The 19916-nt window shown below is 41.3% G+C and overlaps 1 protein-coding gene and 1 long non-coding RNA gene across 7 annotated transcripts in view; one reads left to right on the top strand and one right to left on the bottom strand.

Moving 5' to 3' along the window:
* Positions 1 to 19916, top strand: part of LOC111249894 (uncharacterized) — a 75296-nt gene that overhangs the window by 33686 nt on the left and 21694 nt on the right. For 4 of the 6 annotated variants that reach the window (XM_086982389.1, XM_022804359.2, XM_086982381.1 and 1 more), the window contains exon 3: positions 13050 to 13287. In XM_086982389.1, the coding sequence (XP_086838515.1) occupies positions 13050 to 13287 (238 nt within the window). Of the gene's footprint in view, positions 1 to 10304; positions 11055 to 12068; positions 12302 to 13049; positions 13288 to 19916 lie in introns of those variants that run through there. The other 2 variants (XM_022804371.2, XM_086982398.1) reach the window with 2 other exon arrangements.
* Positions 3564 to 19916, bottom strand: part of LOC147758137 (uncharacterized) — a 29098-nt gene continuing 12745 nt past the window's right edge. The window contains exon 3 of the long non-coding RNA XR_015322927.1: positions 3564 to 5114. This is a non-coding gene — a long non-coding RNA (uncharacterized LOC147758137). The remainder of the gene's footprint in view (positions 5115 to 19916) is intronic.

Genomic DNA, 19916 nt, shown 5'->3' with positions numbered 1-19916 from the left:
AATTAATAGGAAAATGATTCACCACTATGCATTGATTTTTACTAATATCTTCGTGACAAGCTCTCCACAACGAGGGTCCAGTGCTCATACTTGAATCCCTATCGTTACCCTAAAAATAAGCGCATGGACAAATGGAAGAAGTGATATTTTCTGAAATCGCTTTCACAAAATGGCTTAAACAGCTTGGTGCCTTTATTATTACTACGGGTCAAAAAAAGACCCAAACGGTACGCGATTACGGTTTAGTGATCTAGGTCCCGAATGATATATAGATTGCATCTAGAAATCGTCCATTGGGCAGAACGTTAGGAATGTATCATGCAAAGGTCAAATAACGTTTGTGCATAGATTCCTATTTGGTTTTTACGCAAAATAGTTTCGTACACTCCCCGAACCTCAAACTTGTGCAGTTTTTTTTTTATCAGCAGGCTAGTTAAAAAACGACACAAACTAGTTGCGCACGCATAAAAAACAGATTTATGTTTACCTATTTACATGACTGAACCGCTATTGTCAATAAAGCATCAATACCAGAGGCATCACAACGCAGCAAATCTATATTCAACAACTGGTTTTTATGGTATTGAACAATGGCTCTCGAAATAGATTTCATCGACTCTTTTTTAATATCTCTTGTTTGCAAACGATTAAGTCCACGATCGTTCATTCACTCGATATTACATGTATGGATAATTGTTTTTTTTATTACTTTTAAATAAAAAGCGTTACATGGCTTTGTTCGCTCAGCGTGCGTTTATAGTTAAACTAGAAAACGCGTCTGCCTGTATATATGCGTGCATATAGTATTAAACGTGTATGATTACATCTCGATACAAGTATGTATTGCGATCGGTCAAACGGCCACGTTATCTGTTCTGAAGCTGAAGATGCTGTACTAGCGTGAAGACAGATGACGGGCGCCATCTGCTGGCATTCAGTTCAGACCTTCGCATGTCGCGGTCGATGGAACAACAGCAACAACGTCAGAGTGACCGCTATGAACTTTTGATGATTCTACTGCAACTGGTCAAAGTCAGGAAATCGTAAAGCAAAGAAAAGTAGAATAAGATAAAAAAATTATGTTGGCACATTTTTGTATTCATTTCACCTGAAACATGACAGCAGTCTAGCATTTACCGTTTGCCGTCCTCGTTAATTTCAACGGTAGAACTTTGTCGTAGTGTTAATTTAGCACGATAACTAGGTTATACATATGATATTATGTATTAGATGCACGCTGGACATGTACGGTAGATTTAAGAACTTCGTTAAACCGCTCGATTCATCCGAAACTAACGGATCATTAGGAAGGAGTCAACGGTCAATCCAAATAAATTCAATTATTACAAGTCGATGCATAACCGCTATTATTGAAGAAAACCCAAATAATTATTATAAACCAAAATAATAATTCTGTTATGTAATCTTTGTGGTCTCGGACGATCAGTGCTGTCCTTAGCAGTACTTGCTTGCTGGCTTTATAAATCTATATATCAGTGTGGCGTCTGTATTGCATCTAGGTTATATATAAGTTTAGTTGGTACCTGATGCACGTCTATAGACTCTCTCTAGCGAAATTGGTACTTGAGCTTTATATTGTATCTTTTATATATATGCTTTATATATCAAATGAATTGCCGCATGACACGTACACCCAGTACAAGTAAAAGGGAATAGTTAAGTAACGCGCGGATCGATGACTACTCGAGTAACTTGTGCAGTAGAAGTGTTTTTTTTTTTGACTGCCCTGCACTACTGAATGCGCTGCACGAATGTTTATTGTGCTATAAGGACAGGTTAAACCGGAAACGCTTTTGATTCGACTATAGACTGTTATTGTTTCTATTCGATTAGTCAACAAATAGCAAAATCATTCTGCATAGCTGCACTCTGGCAATGAAGAATGAAGACTCATTCTCGTTATGACGGGAAAGTCATGTCGCTTTGTAAATTAGATTTACTGTTGTCGAAAATCACTATGCTACAAAGGACGGTTATGGATAGCATGTTCTAGGGAAGAATGTGCATATCAAAAGGAAGAAGAGTCTACATACGAAACTACACAAATCTTCAACGAATTCTTACTTTTTTAACATCTTCTATTCTCTGCTCTTACGATTTGCTTCTATTGACTGTGGCTGGGAGCTATCAAAAAGGTTCTTTTTCGCGATACTGGTAGAACTCGTTAGTCACAAGCCGATCGAAGAAATTTATCGATGACACCTTACCGTTCTAATTGCGAATCAATTCACCTCACAATCGAGGTCCTGAGTTAAGTACGGACGAGATACGCAGGAACGCATGACATCAACTAATGTTGAACAGCGTTTTCCAAAAAGTAGCTGCAGTATCTATTGTTTTTACTTCGCGTCGGTACTGATCAAGACTTCAATGAATTCCGCTAAAAAAATCCTGACCGCTGTGGCAAAGTTCCGCCGAGCAGCTTGTTTGTACTATAATTGGTGATGCGGACACATAAAATCATATATCCATGTTATTCTTTAATCTTTTCCTTTGTGGTTCATTCATAACTGAAGAGCCGCACCGAGGTATCATTCGAAACAGAGCGGTCCGCCGATTGTCGCCTACACTGATCCACCTTTTAACACGGATAGATTATAAATACCTACCTACATTATTAACGCATACAATACAGGAGATTTTATTGATTTAACTTATTTATGCGTATAAAGCTTCCCGTAGTTAGGGCACGATGCCGGTCTTACGAAGACCGGCATCGTGCCCTAACTCCCTGGATTAGCCTTAAAATGGCGCTTCTCGTCCTAAAGAAGCGCAAATACTTTATCGCAATAAGCCAATATGTGTTTGAGATTCGGGTATTTTAGTTATGAACATGGCCGAATAGTACGCAGTGCGGTTTACAGGTACATACGCACACTAAATAACACATTCGGAAGCTATTCTCGGAATGGCTTGCAGATTTTGGTACCGAAAGGGTGTTACAATCAATTGCCGACCTATTTCGGGGTCAGGATCATCCAAATTTTGTGACAAGGAGAATGCCCAGACTCTCACTAGAACGCTCAATAATGTTGCATTCAAATACTTAATTATCAGGAGTCCTAGTTATTTAATTCAGCTATTTCAAAGAATTAGTATTATTCATAAGCGTTTGTACTGCTATCAGCTTGGTCACATAGGGATATTTGTAGCCTAGTAAGGCTATAATGACAATTACCAACGGTGCAACGACAGCGGCCTGTATGTGAAGGCTGGCCTGACATTATAAAGGAAGTTGAGTCGTTTAGCTTTAGGGTCATATTTTTTTTAAATTCAAGAAACTGGTCTAGGAAATAATTAACTTGCTAAGTTACTTAAGGCGACCGCAATCGAGCGGCGTGCAAAATACTTCCTTCTCGAGGAAATCGCGATGTCTACTGAAAGTAACTTAAATAATCATGCTATATTTTCTATTATAGATACATATGTCTATTACTCTTTGATGAAAAATGTTTTCAATTTTAATGTCTAGGAAGTTAATATAAAAGCAAGGAAAACGCGTTTTTGTGATGATTACATTCTCTAATAGAAAAAAAAATCTATAAATACAAATACATAAATTATTATGTTATTATTACAAACACATTGTATATCCGTAGATGAAAACGACGAGCCAAAATGTCACAAGGTCACGATCCTATTTTGCTGACGACTACTTATGGTTCGGACGGAGCTGACGAGCAATTAACAGTTAAGCCAAAATGAATTTCCTTTACGTAAAGCTGGATATACATATATGATCACGACCTTTATTGTTGATGTAACTCGTTTGGATTATATGACCCAATATTTTATATCTAAATGCGATTGCTGCATTCTATTTCTAACCTTGCTTCTTAGCCCCTATTCATAACTTGTTAATGACGTTTGCTTCCGGCCTGGGTAAACCCAACTCTCAATATCGACGAGCATCGAATTGACCTAGCGCTACAAATTTCATCCGATGCGAGGCTTTGCCTAACACTTATACGTAGATTTAATTTTCGCCTGCAACTTCTTTTACAAATTAAGTGGGCTGATTGTTAAATTTGTTGCTTTGTCGCTAAACCCAGCGGAGTAGCTAGAAAAAACGTCGAATATTTTTAACAGGGCGTCAAGCACTAGTAGTGGTGTCTGAAATATCTAATAGGTTGATTCAGGTACGGCGCATCGTATCGGTAAAAGTGTGCAATACTTCTATTTAGTTTGTTCCTGACTGGACCTGCAACACGCCGGCTTGTTGCAATAAAGCCGAGGTCCAACTGGTACACAGTGGCTATAGTAAGAATGTAAAGATATTTGCGATGCCACGAAGTAATTGATATCTATATCATAAACATGACTTTGTTGCCCACACGTGCCTCCATTTTTCTTTTATTATATATTATTTGTTATAAGATGAGTATGTATACATCGGGTCAACGAGGTAGCACCTTATTATGTTATTAACTTCGAAGGCCTCAGTAATATCTATTTGTTATGATCAGAACGAGGAGCTGAAGCTATTGTGATCTTATTTAGGCAGAACTGTGGTAGAAGTTAGACACTTGTCCTTATTTGAGGACCGGCAAAGGTTTAACATGAAAACTTGTCTGAAAGTTCATAGCGCAAATACCCATTTTCCATGATGATATATAATGAATGGAGAGTAATTTACCTATAAACGGATATTTATTTATTATTAGATAGAAATAAATCGTATTCATTTGGAATATAACTGAGTTTCAGGTAGGAATCTAAACCAGAAGCTAGCTCATCGTTGGGATATGGCGACAGTCAAAACTTTAAGATAATAATAATGATAATAGCGTTGAAGTAAGTGCATCTGTTTCGCAGTGAATTAATGTCTTTCCATATATTTCTCAGTGAATGTTTTCCTTCAAGGAAACTCCTATAAAACTATATACTAGGTATCCTATTAAATGCGTTAGTTAAACGGTACATAGATAGTTGCGTGATGGAGGCGTTCCACTTCGATAAATTCTTGATACCGTCCCAAGCCGAGTAAATTTCTTGGCCCGACTGATAATCATTTAAGAGGTTAAACGTAAAAACACATTAAGTTCCGCCTACTTGTTATTAGAGCCGGCCGCTTGAAGTACTCTCTGAAGATTCTGTAAAACAACGTCATAGAAAGGTCAACACAAGCGGATCTAGTTTTAGATTGTTGTCACTTTAGGCGACAACGATCAATCGTGCGCGTCCTCGCAAGTTACAAACGTTAGTTAAATAGGACAACCGTACATAGATAGCCTATAATATCAGTAGAAATGCCGACTAGAACATCACAAGCCAACTAATTCATGTCCTTTTTGAACGTTTTCGAAATTAGGCTCAATGAAAAACGCGTACATGTGTCCCTATGGGTAGTACATTGTAAGCCGTCAAAGCTACGTAAAGTTATATAGAATGGGGCAAAAATCAAATATGGTCCGATTCTATCAACGCGTTCATGTATTGGTAATCGAGAGGAAGCATATGAACATTTCGGGATCCGCATTACGAGTTCAATCGTCTGTCTAAAATAGGGGAAAATAAATGTATAGATGAAATTTTTCGTCCTAGCCAAGGACAAACACTACCAGTTATATCGTCGTTTAAGCGGATTTCCATTGAGTGTCTCGAATATTCTGCTGTTAGTAATAGAAAATGTGAACTCCGGAATTGAAGGACCTCTTTAGTCTAACTTTATGTTCGGCAGCACTTGTGCTCAATTAATCAGTCGAATGCAATCTCCTTATTCAAAAAAGGGGCGTAGCTAGCACAGAGTATCATTTCTCCCTCAAGGACACATTAACGCTGTATTTTATATTGTTTCATTACGTATTTCATTGTAACACTGCTTCCCTCCCAATAATCGACTAATATTCAATTTTTTTTTTTAATGCCTTCAAAAAGCCAATTTTCCAAAAAAAAAAAAGGGCTGTTTACACATAATTACCTCCCATACCATACTGTGGCAACGTTTTTATGCCTTGTGTTTAGTGCTTTGCAGATGGTCCGGGACACTTGCAACTGTAATCATGATAGGCATCGTATAAGGTCATTGTGGTGTCTGGACTTAGAACAGTGTTGACCTGACATTATACCTATATGTATCAGGACACATTGTTTACTGAATTGGTGAAAATCAAAATGATATAAAATCAAAACAGAAAATCTGATCTTATCTGAAACGCATATGGCAAGCGAAGCAATTACTGATTATTCGTAAACTACCTCGTTACAGGTAGAAACCTTTCGTGTACCGTTGCTTTGTGATGATACACTGCGATTACCATCAAACGTCACCCACACGTGCTCTTCTCAGACCAAAAGTAAAACACAGTTCGTATACGTTTTTCATACATATTCGATAGTTTTTTTTATTAGCTTCCAGCTCCACTTCGGCAGATTACGTTGAACCAATCCATGAATGGACACCGCGCTACTGAATTGATAGCCGTCAGACAAGTGATCTGTAGTCTCTCCCAGGCAGTTCTCTGAGCTACTGTCGTCACCCACCATTTGACGTCAGGAAAGACCAAACCGTCGCAAGAACTACATTTCTCAATTCTGATCCAAGCGCGAATGAATTTTTAGGGAAGTTGAAGACACTTTGGGTATCCGTTTGCTAGCGGCCATACCCTTTCGGGACTAATCCTACGGTCCGCTAGAGCCGGTTGGTCCCTCCTAAGTTGACGGCGTTACCGCGGAGGCGACAGCCCCTATATCTGTCTATCGAGAGCCTCAATCAGGTGGCGTGGGGTTCGAAGACGTTCCGACAAGCGTTAGGAAGTTCCAGCGGGTAGTGTTGCGCTTTTGCCCGGCAGTCACCTCTACTTTGACGTCGCATAACCATTGCCCCGTCGTCATGGTTTGAAACTGCCCCACTGCAACCGCGACGAAGGTGATATTGGAGTGAACAGATCCGAAGTAACAGCTTCTCCTGCTGTTGTCTTTTGACTTTGGGTACGTGGCGATCGTCGCAGATACAAAATCAGTTACAGCGACGGCCCTGACAATTACCCAAGACATCAATAGTAGCAACAAGCAAAGCTAGCCCATTCATGACGAAGATGGTCCTGCTGATGATGCTTACGGCCATCATAGTGACAACTCCCAGCAGCTTGCTATGGCCACCGCGCGTAAACTATTATCCCAACGACTGCTCACTACCCGACCGGCGAACTGCGTTTCAGTATTACTTTCGTTGACCCCCTCCCATGTTCCCAAGAAGATTATATTTACTTGCTAACGTTGTAAGTCTGTGGTGTTCATAGGCTGGCCATATGCGTGCGTATGTGTGCATGTCTGTACCTGTAAGTCGCATATAGAGAGGAATGAAGATGGCCGACCACAGTTTGCCGGCTAAAAAATCATCTAGCAATAGACCACCAGTTGCTAATAGCTAAAACGACGCAGTAGGGGTAATGGCTAGATTAAACCACGCTGCTGACTTAAAGTTAATAGCCTATGTATTAGAAGTATATAATACACAATTTTCTTTTTTACCTATAATTCTGCGACTTCATTTAAGGACACTAACTCAAATTAAACAATGAACCTGTACGTAGGTACCTGTTATACTCGTATATGTGATGCAGTACGGTGCTAGCGTTAAATATAGTAATGGATTATATGAAAACCTTTGCTTTTGGAAAACATTCGTTGATGCAACCCGCCGTCGGCCCAATAATATAGCTGGGTCAGTAAATCGAAAATGTCAGTATGGCGTTTCGAGTGACAGAGTGAATGAATTTGTTGTACTATATTTACGCCTCTAAAAAATCGATGCAGAACAATAACGTTGTTGAATCAACCATTATACACCATAATGGCTCATATAAGTACCGTTCATGGTACCTTCAGCTTAAGGACAGCTAATAACTGTTTGCAAGTTCCCTTCTTAAAGCATTTAAAGACATTTATTCGCGTAGCTTTAAAAAAAATTCGAATGCCGGCAAGTAAGTTAAGCATAACAAAGATCCGAACAAAATAGGGAATTGTCACTTTAACGTTAGATGAGGCCAGCGACGCTGTTATACCAACCTTGTCTCGTTAAGCCTTATATAACAGAACAAGCTTTGAGAATATGCGCTGCGGTAACTAGCGGTAGACATCATATTAGGCTCATAGGAGACCGAATACGATCCACCGCCGAAACTTTCAGCGATTAAATAAACGTTCGAGTTCTTCAATATCCAGTAACGTTCGATTAGCATAAAGAGCGACACGCTCTCGCTTTTGGCACAAGTTGTCTACGTAAAACGAGTTCCACCGCTTCAATGAGCAATACTTTATAATTGGTAAACCTGTATACCTCTCAAAGAACCGAACAAGTTCGGTAACATTATCAAGGATCAATCATGTGAAACAATCGGTGAGTATAATCACCTTACCTGAACTGAAACAGGTGCGTCCTACAGCCACTTTTTGTACACTTTTCTTGTGGGTCAGGTACACCTAGATCAATGTTGTTTTTTCCTGTTATTCTTCAAGAGCAACGTTGCAGCCTCATTCCCGTTCTCAGTAAAATGCATGATATGTTAGAATCGATCGTCTTCTTAAGCGTTATAGATAAACACAGAATGACTATATACTCGTTTTGTCCTTTTTTGCTCTTAAAGCTTAAAGACAAAGTCCCGAACATGCACTTCTAAAACCGAACGATTTCACCCATGTAATACGCTCATATCAGGAGCTAGTTAATCGTTATTTCTCAGCCGGCAATTACAACGCAATGCCTCGTTCATCCAAACATGTTGTTTGTTTGTTAACAAACAGCGCATGTTTATCGTTTTACGAAGTGCTAAAGAATGCTCTGAAATTGAAGATTTATGTTTGCCTTAGGGATGTTCATTAGAGTAAGAGTATTGTGAAGTTTGCGAACCTTATCGTCCATCTCATTATTTATTTTTGTCTGTTATGTTTCTCTTTATCCGCCTAAACGCACTTCCATCACAAATTACGTAATAACGCTTTATTTCAGATGTAGGCACTATGGTTCGCCGAAGGGCTGCAAGGTAACCAGGAGGGTTACCTCAGCTCGACACTGACGCAAATGCATTGTCCAACCGATTGATCAAGACAGCACCTCAGCGAATATCTGCTTATATATATAATAATTAGATTTATTTGCGACGCTCACTAACGGCAGCGAACAAACTGAATCTGGGGGTTGCAAAACCTATTTGTACTTTTAAATAATGCTGATGATGCGGTCAAAAAGCACATTGCTCCAGGAAAGTCTAATAAGGTTGAATTATAAACAGTTTTGCATAAATTAAAAGAGCCTTTGTGAGAACAGATTTAACAATACCGTTTTCTCTAATACCAAACGGGGAAAATGCACGATATGAGTAGAAGAAAGAAATTTTTTCTGTGTCTGTGTTCAATAAACTTGTCATCAACAAGAACCGGCGTTATTTCCACAAGTCTCCAACTGTTCCCAACAAAGAGATTACCGGCACATCTAACTGTGTATTGCTACGTACTGTTATCCCTCTTAGAAACTGGCTTTCGCGGTGGCCTGTTTTGAGTCTCTATCGGACAACAGATTCTTCGTTCTGTTTTTTGTCGTACTTTTACTTTCTTATAATTTTTTTTTCGTTTGAATTTGATTCCCTTTTAGTCCTTGCCAGATCTCTCCTTTGGTCAACAAACACCTGCTGCTTTCTTTGGACGTATGCACCTACATAGACAGTGCCTTCGAAGCGGGCACTTCATTGAGCTTGGATGGACTACATTACCACTATGAGCACAAAAAATGTTAAGGGTATTCTGGGGAGTGAGGAATATCAAGGTACCTTAGCAAGCAGAGTCAACTGCAAACTGTATCCACCGCTCGAAACCCTATTACGCCAAAGAAACCGAAGTACTCCTGCAACAGCAACTGGTTAATGTCTTAGTGCTACCGCTGCGCCATTCGCTGCTTCCTTTCGTTTTCCACTTCGCCAGTCTTCCTTATTTCACCTTTCACCCCACATCTGTGTGATGTCCTAGCCCTATTGCTGGTGCTCCTGAAGCCGCTAACAGAGCCGTCGCTGTTGTCGCCCCGTTACATTATGCTATGTGAGGCTTGCCACAGTTCCGCCGCGTTCCCTGCTCGGCTTAAAGAATTCTTCTGCTACTGCTGCTCTGGTTCCTAGTAGTAGTCAAGTAAGTCTCCCACTGTGACGATGACGTCGGCCGACTACTGCGCACCCACGGAAGAAATGACGTAGGAAAGAAGAACGCCGCGCTGACTCCCTCGAGCGGTGCGCGCTTGTGTTTGTAGCTAGCTGTTTTTGCTCTTCTTGGCTGTGGGTTTTGTGTCTCTGTTTGTGTTCACGGAAGGGGGTGAGAGGTAACGAAGACGACGGCCATTGGCCGCCGCCGGGATTTGCCGGTTCACCCTCCCGTTCGACCGTACCAGCCGCGATGGCGGGGGTCGCCGCGGCGGCTGCGGCGATGAGCCCAAGGGGTGAGTGGACATTAAAAGGCTTCGCGCACCTCAGTGCCGAGTCGTCCACACGTCCTTCCACGCAACAGCCGGGTGCCAAGTGCACCGATTTCGTGCCACCTTTTCATGTGTCACGTTCGTCGTGTGTCTCCGGCTTGTCCTCGTCGTGACCACTCGTGATACCGTTGTGTCGTTTTTCCCGTCAGTTTTTTGATACTAGATACATACACACTGTCTCACCAAAAACTCGTTCGGTTTTGTGCGTCCGTTAGTGCATTCGTGCAAATCTCTCCGTCTCGTGCAAAATCCAATTGTTGTCAAGCGTTATTGCATTTCTTGGCAGCACTACTGCTTGTTCAAGCACAGACAGTTGATCGTTTATGTGTGTTACCCCTACACCGATTAAAAGAGAAACAGGCGCAGCACTTGTAAGAGGACGTACCGTCCTGTGGGGAATGGTGCGGAGTCTGCGATAGTCACTTGTGCTCAACAACGACAAGGACATACCAACAAGGATACACTGAAATCAGATCAATTTCATCCCCGTTTCCTGTACTCTACTAGGACGTGTGCGATCAGTCTGCCGACCAGGATACGGCTGGACCATCGAACACTGAGAAAGATGCGCATAGTAAGTGAATGGTCCTATTTTAGGGGTACTTCTCTATCTAATCTTTTCGCAATGTATCTGTACGTATGTGTATGTATATATATGCACAGTTATTCTACGTTACATTGCTTTAAAGGACCATTTGTGGGCTGAAAATTATTGTGACTAAAACGGATTGCATTTTTGCCGACGCTGAAAATGCGATTGATTCAGCGTCACTGAAGATGTTACTGGTACAAACCTGGGATAGCTACGGGATAATATGTATACTAATTTTCCTTTGATGCCTAAGCTGACTTGTGACTATGCAACAAAGAAGTTGATGAGAAATATATTTCATATCGTTTTCTCTGAAATGTAGATGAAGTCCGCATAGTAATGTGACTAGTACGGCTAATCTGCTATAACACTTTAAGCTAGAGCTGTTAGGGTCATACATTCCGAATTTATGTCGAATCCGTTTATGGGACATACACTCACAATCCTGAGCGATCGAACACAAGCCCCAGTATTTGTTACAAAGATAGTAAACAGCCCATTAGTTTAGGTAGATTTGTGCCTCAGTCTGACGGAATTACTACTACCAGCTATGGAACTGGTCAAACATGTAGAGCCCTTTGTAGCTGCAGAAAGACTGATTGAACTCGATTGATATACAAGCATAGGCGAAGAGCGCTGTCTGATGGTCCAGCCACATTGATTACGCTGACTAATTTACTATTGCAGCATTTACGCGGTGACATTTTGCCTAGCTTTTCCTAACTCAGCGACGGACACTTTGCGGTCACAATCAAACTGCTTTACCCTCCATTCCCCCAGAAAGACGCTGACTACCATAGGAGGGAATAGGATTCGTAACTGCCACGCGGCTAATGGAGACGGCGCTGTAAACAGAGTTTGAAGCGATGTCAATCAGGTCATTCTGATGAAACAACAAACCCTAGAATGGCTTCTAGTATTTTTCAATGTGTTTAGCAGTTCGCAAAGAGGAGGTGTCTGTGATTTGGGATAGCAGACGACAAAACGGTTGCAATGTACTTGCTTGAATGAAAGTTGCTTACAACCGCTAGCGAGAATATGATAACGTATAGTGTGATTCACTGATTGATTGAGCACTTTGGGGGTCTGAATCACGTTTACTGATATTTTCATAGCTATCAATAAAACAAGTGAATTCCAGTGATCTCTTCAGCGATTAGTATGCTACGTAGTAACTTTCGATCTCTAGTTTAAACACGTGATCAGTAAAGTTCAAATGCGGTTTTACGGTAAGATGGCGATTTACTGTGGCTACTGTTAGTGTGCATATATCATAGTTAACTAGAGAAATTATCTCACATTTGATCGGGCGCTTTCTTAATCTTTTTTTTTTTTTTCTTAAAAATCTCATTTAACTCAACTCAACGTTTTTCAAAAAAGTTTCAGGTCTTCTTATAAAATAGAAGTTCACATATCGTTGATTGTTCTTCCGATGATGGCGTCGTCCTAACTTGAGAAATCCTTGTATGACGTTTGTAGATTCCCTCACATAACATTGTTAAGGGAACAACATTTTTAGTGCTAATATTTTTTATCCTATGATGAGTTGTTACTTAAATTAACATTATGGCCTATTAAACAAGTAACTTTTCCTATAATTTTGAATTTAATCTGCCTGAATAATTTAAGTACTATACATGCCTTAAAATATTATCGATACGTAACACAAGTATCATAACTTAGTTTAAAGTCACAGGAGCCTTAGTTATTCAACGTCACTAGTGATTATATTATTTTTAAAATAAAGGTCGTGCCTAGATTAAAATCATTTACTATTGGGTATATCATCTTCTGATGCTTGTACCTGCTGCTGGTAAAAACGCACATTTACTACTTCATTGTTATAAGGTGTTTCGTAAAACACTTGGTCCATAGCAAAAAGAGAGATGTAAAAAGTCTTTCAAAATATATTCAATAATACACCAGCAAGTACGGTTGTAATGTCTCATCTTTGCTTTTCCGTTTTATTCTTTTCAGTTTCGTGCGTCGGGGCTATTTCTAGCTCTGATGGCCCCCGTAATGGCCATACCAGAGCTTCAGCAAGGCGGTACTCAGGGGTGGGAACTCAGATCTGTTTCACTTAATGAACTTTCAAGGCTTGGACTGGCCACCGGCCCATCAAATAGGAGACCAATATTCCAAAATATCGATGGTGGTCGCTCTCGTGGCCACCACGACGGCCCTCCACCTCGTTTCCAACAAGTTCACCTTCTTAGTAAGTTTCTTAAGCCCCATTTTGGTCAAGAAGTGGATTTTTCCAATGACGTGTAAGCTAGAGTAGCCGCTGGTATCTATTGTTCTTCTTTTGTTACGACAATAGTTAGATATTGTATAATTTCCATTAGAAAAGAATTACAGCGCCTGCTTAACTAACCACAACTTTATCAGAAAGTTGAAAAGTAGGAAAGCTATCTTATTGGTGCGTATGTTAAGAGCATAGCGTCACCTCATACCCAACTGCGAAAAAATATTTCCAGTTCCGGATCAGTTTAAACATAGAGGTTCATTCATTAATTCAACGTTCATCCTTACAACAATTTCGTTGCTGGTGTTTCATGACCTTTTTAATCGAAGAACTGTTTACAAGATATCGAATAGTAAACATTTTATGAAGTTTCAATGTTTTTCATTATAATTAGCCGTTCAAGTTTTAAAGTGGCAGTGATTACAGTGGGTTCAAACAGAAAGAATCTATAGACAAGTTGAACTATAGCGTGTGGTTCGCGATTAACTTCTTTATTTATTACTCGTATCGTATAGCTCTACATAGCCACACGAGGGTCCTGATAAGCAAAGAAAGAAAGCATACATCGAAAGCAATAACTAGACACAACAAAAAAATCCAAAAGCATTTCGTTGAAAATTTACGCAATCCCCGCGTTTTTAATTATGTTTCACCAAGACGTTATTGCTGACTAGGCTCGGCCGGGAAAATAACAGCACGAATAATCACAAACTGTGAAAAACAGGATCTGTCATTGTTAATGAGTGCTTGATTGTTACTGTTCTTAGACGCGATCTAACCCGCATCAGCGTCGAAACTAATTGCTACCAACAATACAAAATCAATAAGTAGCGCAATTCAGAGTGACAAAGTCGAGATTTTTTGTCGTATGTTATACATTGTGCGTTAATATGTTGATCCTTTAGCTTTTTTTTTTAGAAGCGGGCGCGTTCTTTTTTTCTATCTCGTCTATAGAAACACACGCGCATGGAAGCTACACCGTAAAAGTTGACTTGTACCTCCTGCTCGACAACATGGTGGTGATACCCTGATGACCCCCTATTCGATGGGATCCTTGGCCACGCTTTTTACCCCCATTGGAGGTGTGTATGTACGTCACCCGTAGAGAAACACCCAATGAAACAGTTGGATGGACTGACGGGCGGCAGCTTTATCTAGGACGCAAAACCCCACCGCCCGGTTGACAAACCCTTTGACTAGTTAATAAAATGACGCAAAATATTCCGCAAAAGCGTGCTATATAATCGTGGAAGCAGCCGGGATGACAGTCGTAACAGGTTTAGAGGGCCTTCTACGTTGCAACATAACTCGTGAAGTCGCTTTTGAAGACTGGACTTAGACGAAGAGCCGGAAGCCAAAAAAAAAGTCCATCAACACCATGACAATATAGCACTGCCTGGACAACATCGCTTATCGGACGACAACGACGACAATAATAACAATAGCAACTACAAAACTGTCTAGAAATGTGCCTGTAGAACCTATGACCCTACCCCCGGGGCTATTTTGCTTTACTTTCAATTACCGGAATTGAGAAAACAATATGAAAACGACGGATCGTCAAGTCAAACCAGGCTGTACACGTAGTGACCCTCATTCAGATGATTACTGTCAACACATACCATTATCATTACAATGGCTATTGAAACTCACACAAATACGTGACAATAGCTCAAGCAGGTGGCATTTGTCTAAAACTATTAAGAATTTCCAAAGATCGATTCAATCATGACAACGAAAAGGTTTCTCGCTCTCTATTACCAACTGTTTGTCTCAAGTACCTATGCTTCCTATGTTCGTCTGACATTTGGCGAAACAGATCAAGTTTTGATAGATAAATTATAGCTATGGTTATTTGTGCTTTACATCCGGTGCGTAAGTCCGCTTCAAACATCCAGCTCCCAGCGCAAGACGAACACTATCTACGTTCGTGTGTTAACTTCGACAACTATATATGCCCCTAAATTTAGAAAGTAAACTGGCTACCCACTGTGCTATCCACCCTTGAAGCGATGCCCTCGTTTCGAGTACAGTAAAATTATTGGCTTCAGATATAATATTTCTTGACGTGAGAGGACAAAAGTGGCTCCACTTTCTGAGGTCTTGGCTTGACGCGGCATTCGAAATCAACTTTAACTATCCGATACAATCAAGATGCAGTTATAGATCCATAGAGGAGATATCCGTATTTTGGATAGTCAATCAGCCTGGTGGTGAGAAATCAAGCAGCAAGTAGCAAGCCAGCTCCTCCTCTTTCTCCTTCATCTTTTGTTTTCCTGAACTACCCTCCCCTCCCCTCCCCTCCGCTAATTGATTCGTTTTGGCTAACACTTGTAAGTGGCATTTTACTGCAATAGTCAATTTTCTCTGTTCAACGTACAACTGTTGTTGTTGTTGTTATTATTATTATTGAAGTCGATATCATCATTTGCGTTCGCCCCAGCAGACGTAGTGCCAACGGCAATGACACGGTTCAACGAGAGTAGAGACCTGGTCCGTTAGCGGCCAGCTGATTAATGCCCGTTGCCTTTCAAGTATCAGTAGTAGTGGGGTATGTGGCATCAGCGAAAATGTACGCCTACGTTAAAGCACTGTCACTGTGGGACGGCACTGTGCCGACAAAACGTCGACATTTTTCTGCCGTGAACCCGTAGCTCGCTTCCTTCATATTCGCGTTCGCTGTTCCATTGGTCGTCGGAACATTTGTACGTGCCTTTGCTCGTTTTCATTTTCTTTTTGTAAAAGCGCTATCAGCATTTGGCTGACTTTTTCGCTTGTATGTAAATCTGCTAACATCAATCAATAACAGGTAACAACAACCGGTCACATTGGACAACATCAGCAATAATAGGGCAGTTAAGCAGAGTTGAAAGGTGCAGCGGTACGAACGTCGTAGCCGCCGCCAATAACAACAGCAAAGGTTTATTCCGTTACTATGTTATACGAGTCATGCGGACACGGGGCATCTGCTTGGGGTCTCGAGAAAACGTGCCAGCTTTGGATGTTAAACCCAGAAGTATTCGTCTGAATGACATTTAGTTAGTTTTGATCAGTGCAGTAATAACTGACCAGGTGTTGCGGTTCTTATATTACGTTCCATTTTCCTAATCAGTCGTCAGTGGCCTGCTAACGCTACGGCTTTCCTGCCGACATCGTCGTGACGGTAGCGAGGACATTCAGCCTTTGTTGTGTTTATCGCTAGCGTTACGACTGAAGTCACAATTTTCTAAGGCTATTTTCGTGGCCTTTGTCATGAACGCCTTGCGTAAGAACCACCATACGATCGAAATAATAGCGCTTAACAACTTCGTTTGCTAATGGACAACATAGAGAAGAGACACAACAAATACAAAACAGCAGACGTTAGCGAACATTAACGCGCGTAAACAGAGCGCATAGAACATATTCGTTTATGCATAGCGATGCGCAAATGTCGATAATGCGAATGAAAGGAACACGCTTGCTAACATGTCGCCTTACGTAATATAATATGTATCGCATTGATCAATTCTGTAAGGGCGTAACGGGCAACGATACGTGTTTCTTGCTACCTCTCTTCTTGAAGCTTCAGGAGCTTTAATTTACAAATACTATCAAAGGTTACTAATGACAATAGACCCGATCTCGAACCTAACGCCGATTTTTATTTGCAGTGAAATTGACAAAGAGGTCTTTCCGTTCAGGTACCTCATGCTTCGCAGCTTCCTATCAGTAGCGGTGCCCTTGTACTTTTAGGATCAGTGTCGCCAGAGGAGGAAACAATGGAATACAGATTACATTATGACAACATTGGTAGGCAGTCAAAATGCGACAAATCGGAATGTTCCATATCGGGTTCCAGGACGGTATAAGGCAAGAAGTACTTGTCTTCGGGGGAAGAGAACGACGGCTCTGGCCTATTACAACTAGCTTTGAGCACATCCTCCCTATTGTCCACCTAAATTTATTGTATCGTTAATTGTATCGCCAAATTGGCAGGAGCGATGTCAGCTCACTTCGGTACAATATATGCATACCTAGGATCAATCACTAGCCATATCATGGGTCATCGCGGCCGTTAACGAAAATTTGTACGAAAAACGCAGAGGCATTCGTCTTCTTGCTTCTACCTGTAGTTTTGAAGCATTTTCCACGATAAAACGTGCATCTTGTTTGATTGTTATCGATTGCTTAGTCACCAGTCGTTCGTAGCTCGTGACTGGTCGTTCGGAGCTTACATACAATAAGCACACGCAAGCCGCCCAGGCGTCTGTTAACATAACCCTTTTACGGCACGATAACAACAATACACATCCCTTTATTCCGTTAACAACAGCGAGCATCCGTTTGTATCTTGTCCGGGGGGTCATTTTTCTTCATCGTTCACCATCATTCAATGGATACATCCGTGCCTCCGTATGACCCATCACCACCGGCCCACTGAGACACTGTGAACAAAACACACGTTTTTGCCGTGTACTTTACGTGTAGGGTGTGCACGTTCCTGCACATGTAGAGCTCACCTCTACGTATACACATAAACGTGAGCTTTACGTGTGAAGCGCGAAGCGTGAAAAGCGAAATTTCGTTCTTGTTGTTATCGAGAACTGGAGCTTGCAGAGTATCAACTAAAGGGCTTGGTCGTATAGATTGTCGCCGACCTATCACCTCGTCGAGACAATATTAAAAAGAACTGGCGTTCAACCGGCGCTAGTGATGCTCTTGTCTTCGCCCTCCAGCATTTCTCTACCACCAACCACTCCAGTCGTTACCTATCACACTGCGTTTCGTTCTGTCGACCAATCTCCTCCCCATCGCTCCCTTTATCCTCCTAGAAAAGCTAGGTGTAGACAGGTAGAAGCCAATGCTTAGACTTCGCTTGTCTTCGACGTCCAAGTGAACGTGAATCGGTGCGTCTAAGATCTGCTGGAGGTACCTTCATCACAATAATGGTCATCATTAGAATCGTTCTTTCGCTTTTGCTCGCATTTCGTGCAGAACAGTGTTACTTGTAGACGATAGCTCGAGCGTGTCGGGAGGGACCTGGCTTCGTCAAGCGTATGTATCAGTTGCCGTTGATACTAGTCGACAGCGCCTTTGTCGCAAAAGTAGGGCTGAAAGCTGCGCCACTTGTCGAGTCGCACTATGCAATACAATATTACCGAATTGGAACGTCCATCCATGTTGTTAATTTTGCTTACCGGCAAGCAAGTATTTGGTCCCGTTGACCGCGGCCTCATCTATAGATAGTAAGAGCTTAGATTGTATTGAACGAAATGAATGGAGGAAAGGGAGATGAGGTAGGCCCAGTAACTAAACAACTATAACTACATGAATATAATAAAGTAGCAATACAAAGCCAGTAGTTAGTATCCGTCTGCCGGTAGCCTACGTCGCACGAACGAGGCAACGATGACCTGTGCGCTCATTTTTGTGCACACCGCTACTTCTATTAGCGATGCGGTTACCGGATTCATAATCGGCATTTTAAGAGCACTGTTATCTGTTGTTTCACTCACTAGAAATATAATGAACCTTATTAGGCAAGAAACCCGCCGAGAGCCAGGGAAACGGGGAGCGGGGAAGAAGGGTGACAGAGCTAGCTGTAGCAACTTTCAACAAAGACCACTTTATTACCCTTTACTTGTGTTATTCAACCCATTACACACTGAATAAGATGGGGTAACTGGGCGCATTTTGAATGGAAATGTATTGTAGACTTAGATGGACACATATACCCAAATGTCAATTTGACTTGTATATAACTTCGGAGACAATGCTGGATTTTTTTAACAACGTTTGATCGCTATCTCATCATTAGTCACTGCAAATAAACACAGATTTCATCTGTGGGTTCCGACAACGAAAACGGCATTTGTATACTTAGTTGGCGTTCGCGATTGGGATATATATGCATTAATTGTTTTTCGTCCGGATACGGGAAAAATCATCATAACATCAATATAACATTTATTTACGTTTATTTTGTCTGACAGCCTCAGCGGAGACGGCCGTTTGGTGCGAAAAAATAAAATGCCTATCATCATCAAAAACGTTTCTATAGATGTTCTATATATATATATATACTGTGTCGTAAACTTCGGCATCTATTACTACTTAAGATGATTAAAAGTTGATGCGGCCTAACCGTAACAGCTTTAGCGCAATTTTACAGAAAGTTACTTCAATGAACAGTGGTCATTTTTTTACCTCAGACAGCAGGGGACCATCAAATCGATATGGCCACAGTGTACGGTCAACGCGCTTGGCTTGGTGAGGTTTCGGAAGCGGTGGCAATCAGACCTTTTTTTCTCTTAACTTCCGCCCATTTGTTCAGGCGGATCGAACGTCTGCCCCGATGAGGCCTTCACTGAAATTTTCTTTCCAGATTGCGACGATAACCATAGCTCCAGCACCAACAACAGAAGTGATATTTACCGGTTCCTAATTTCAAATCTTTTAACGGCGCCGTCCACCTTGTGCCACCTGGCGCTCGCGTGTTAAGCATATAGGGCGACAAATCATTCTATTGACGCAAATTGACCGTTGTACTTGTTTGTATTTAAGACTAACTGGCCGCTGACTTCACCCGCAGCCGCCGCCCACCCTCCGCCTAACCG

The sequence above is a fragment of the Varroa destructor genome, unplaced genomic scaffold (genome assembly GCF_002443255.2).
Source record: "Varroa destructor unplaced genomic scaffold, Vdes_3.0 BEIS01000001.1, whole genome shotgun sequence".
NCBI classification, from domain to species: domain Eukaryota; kingdom Metazoa; phylum Arthropoda; class Arachnida; order Mesostigmata; family Varroidae; genus Varroa; species Varroa destructor.
Note: the sequence above shows the minus strand (reverse complement) of the source record. Positions and strands in the feature narration are given on the sequence as shown.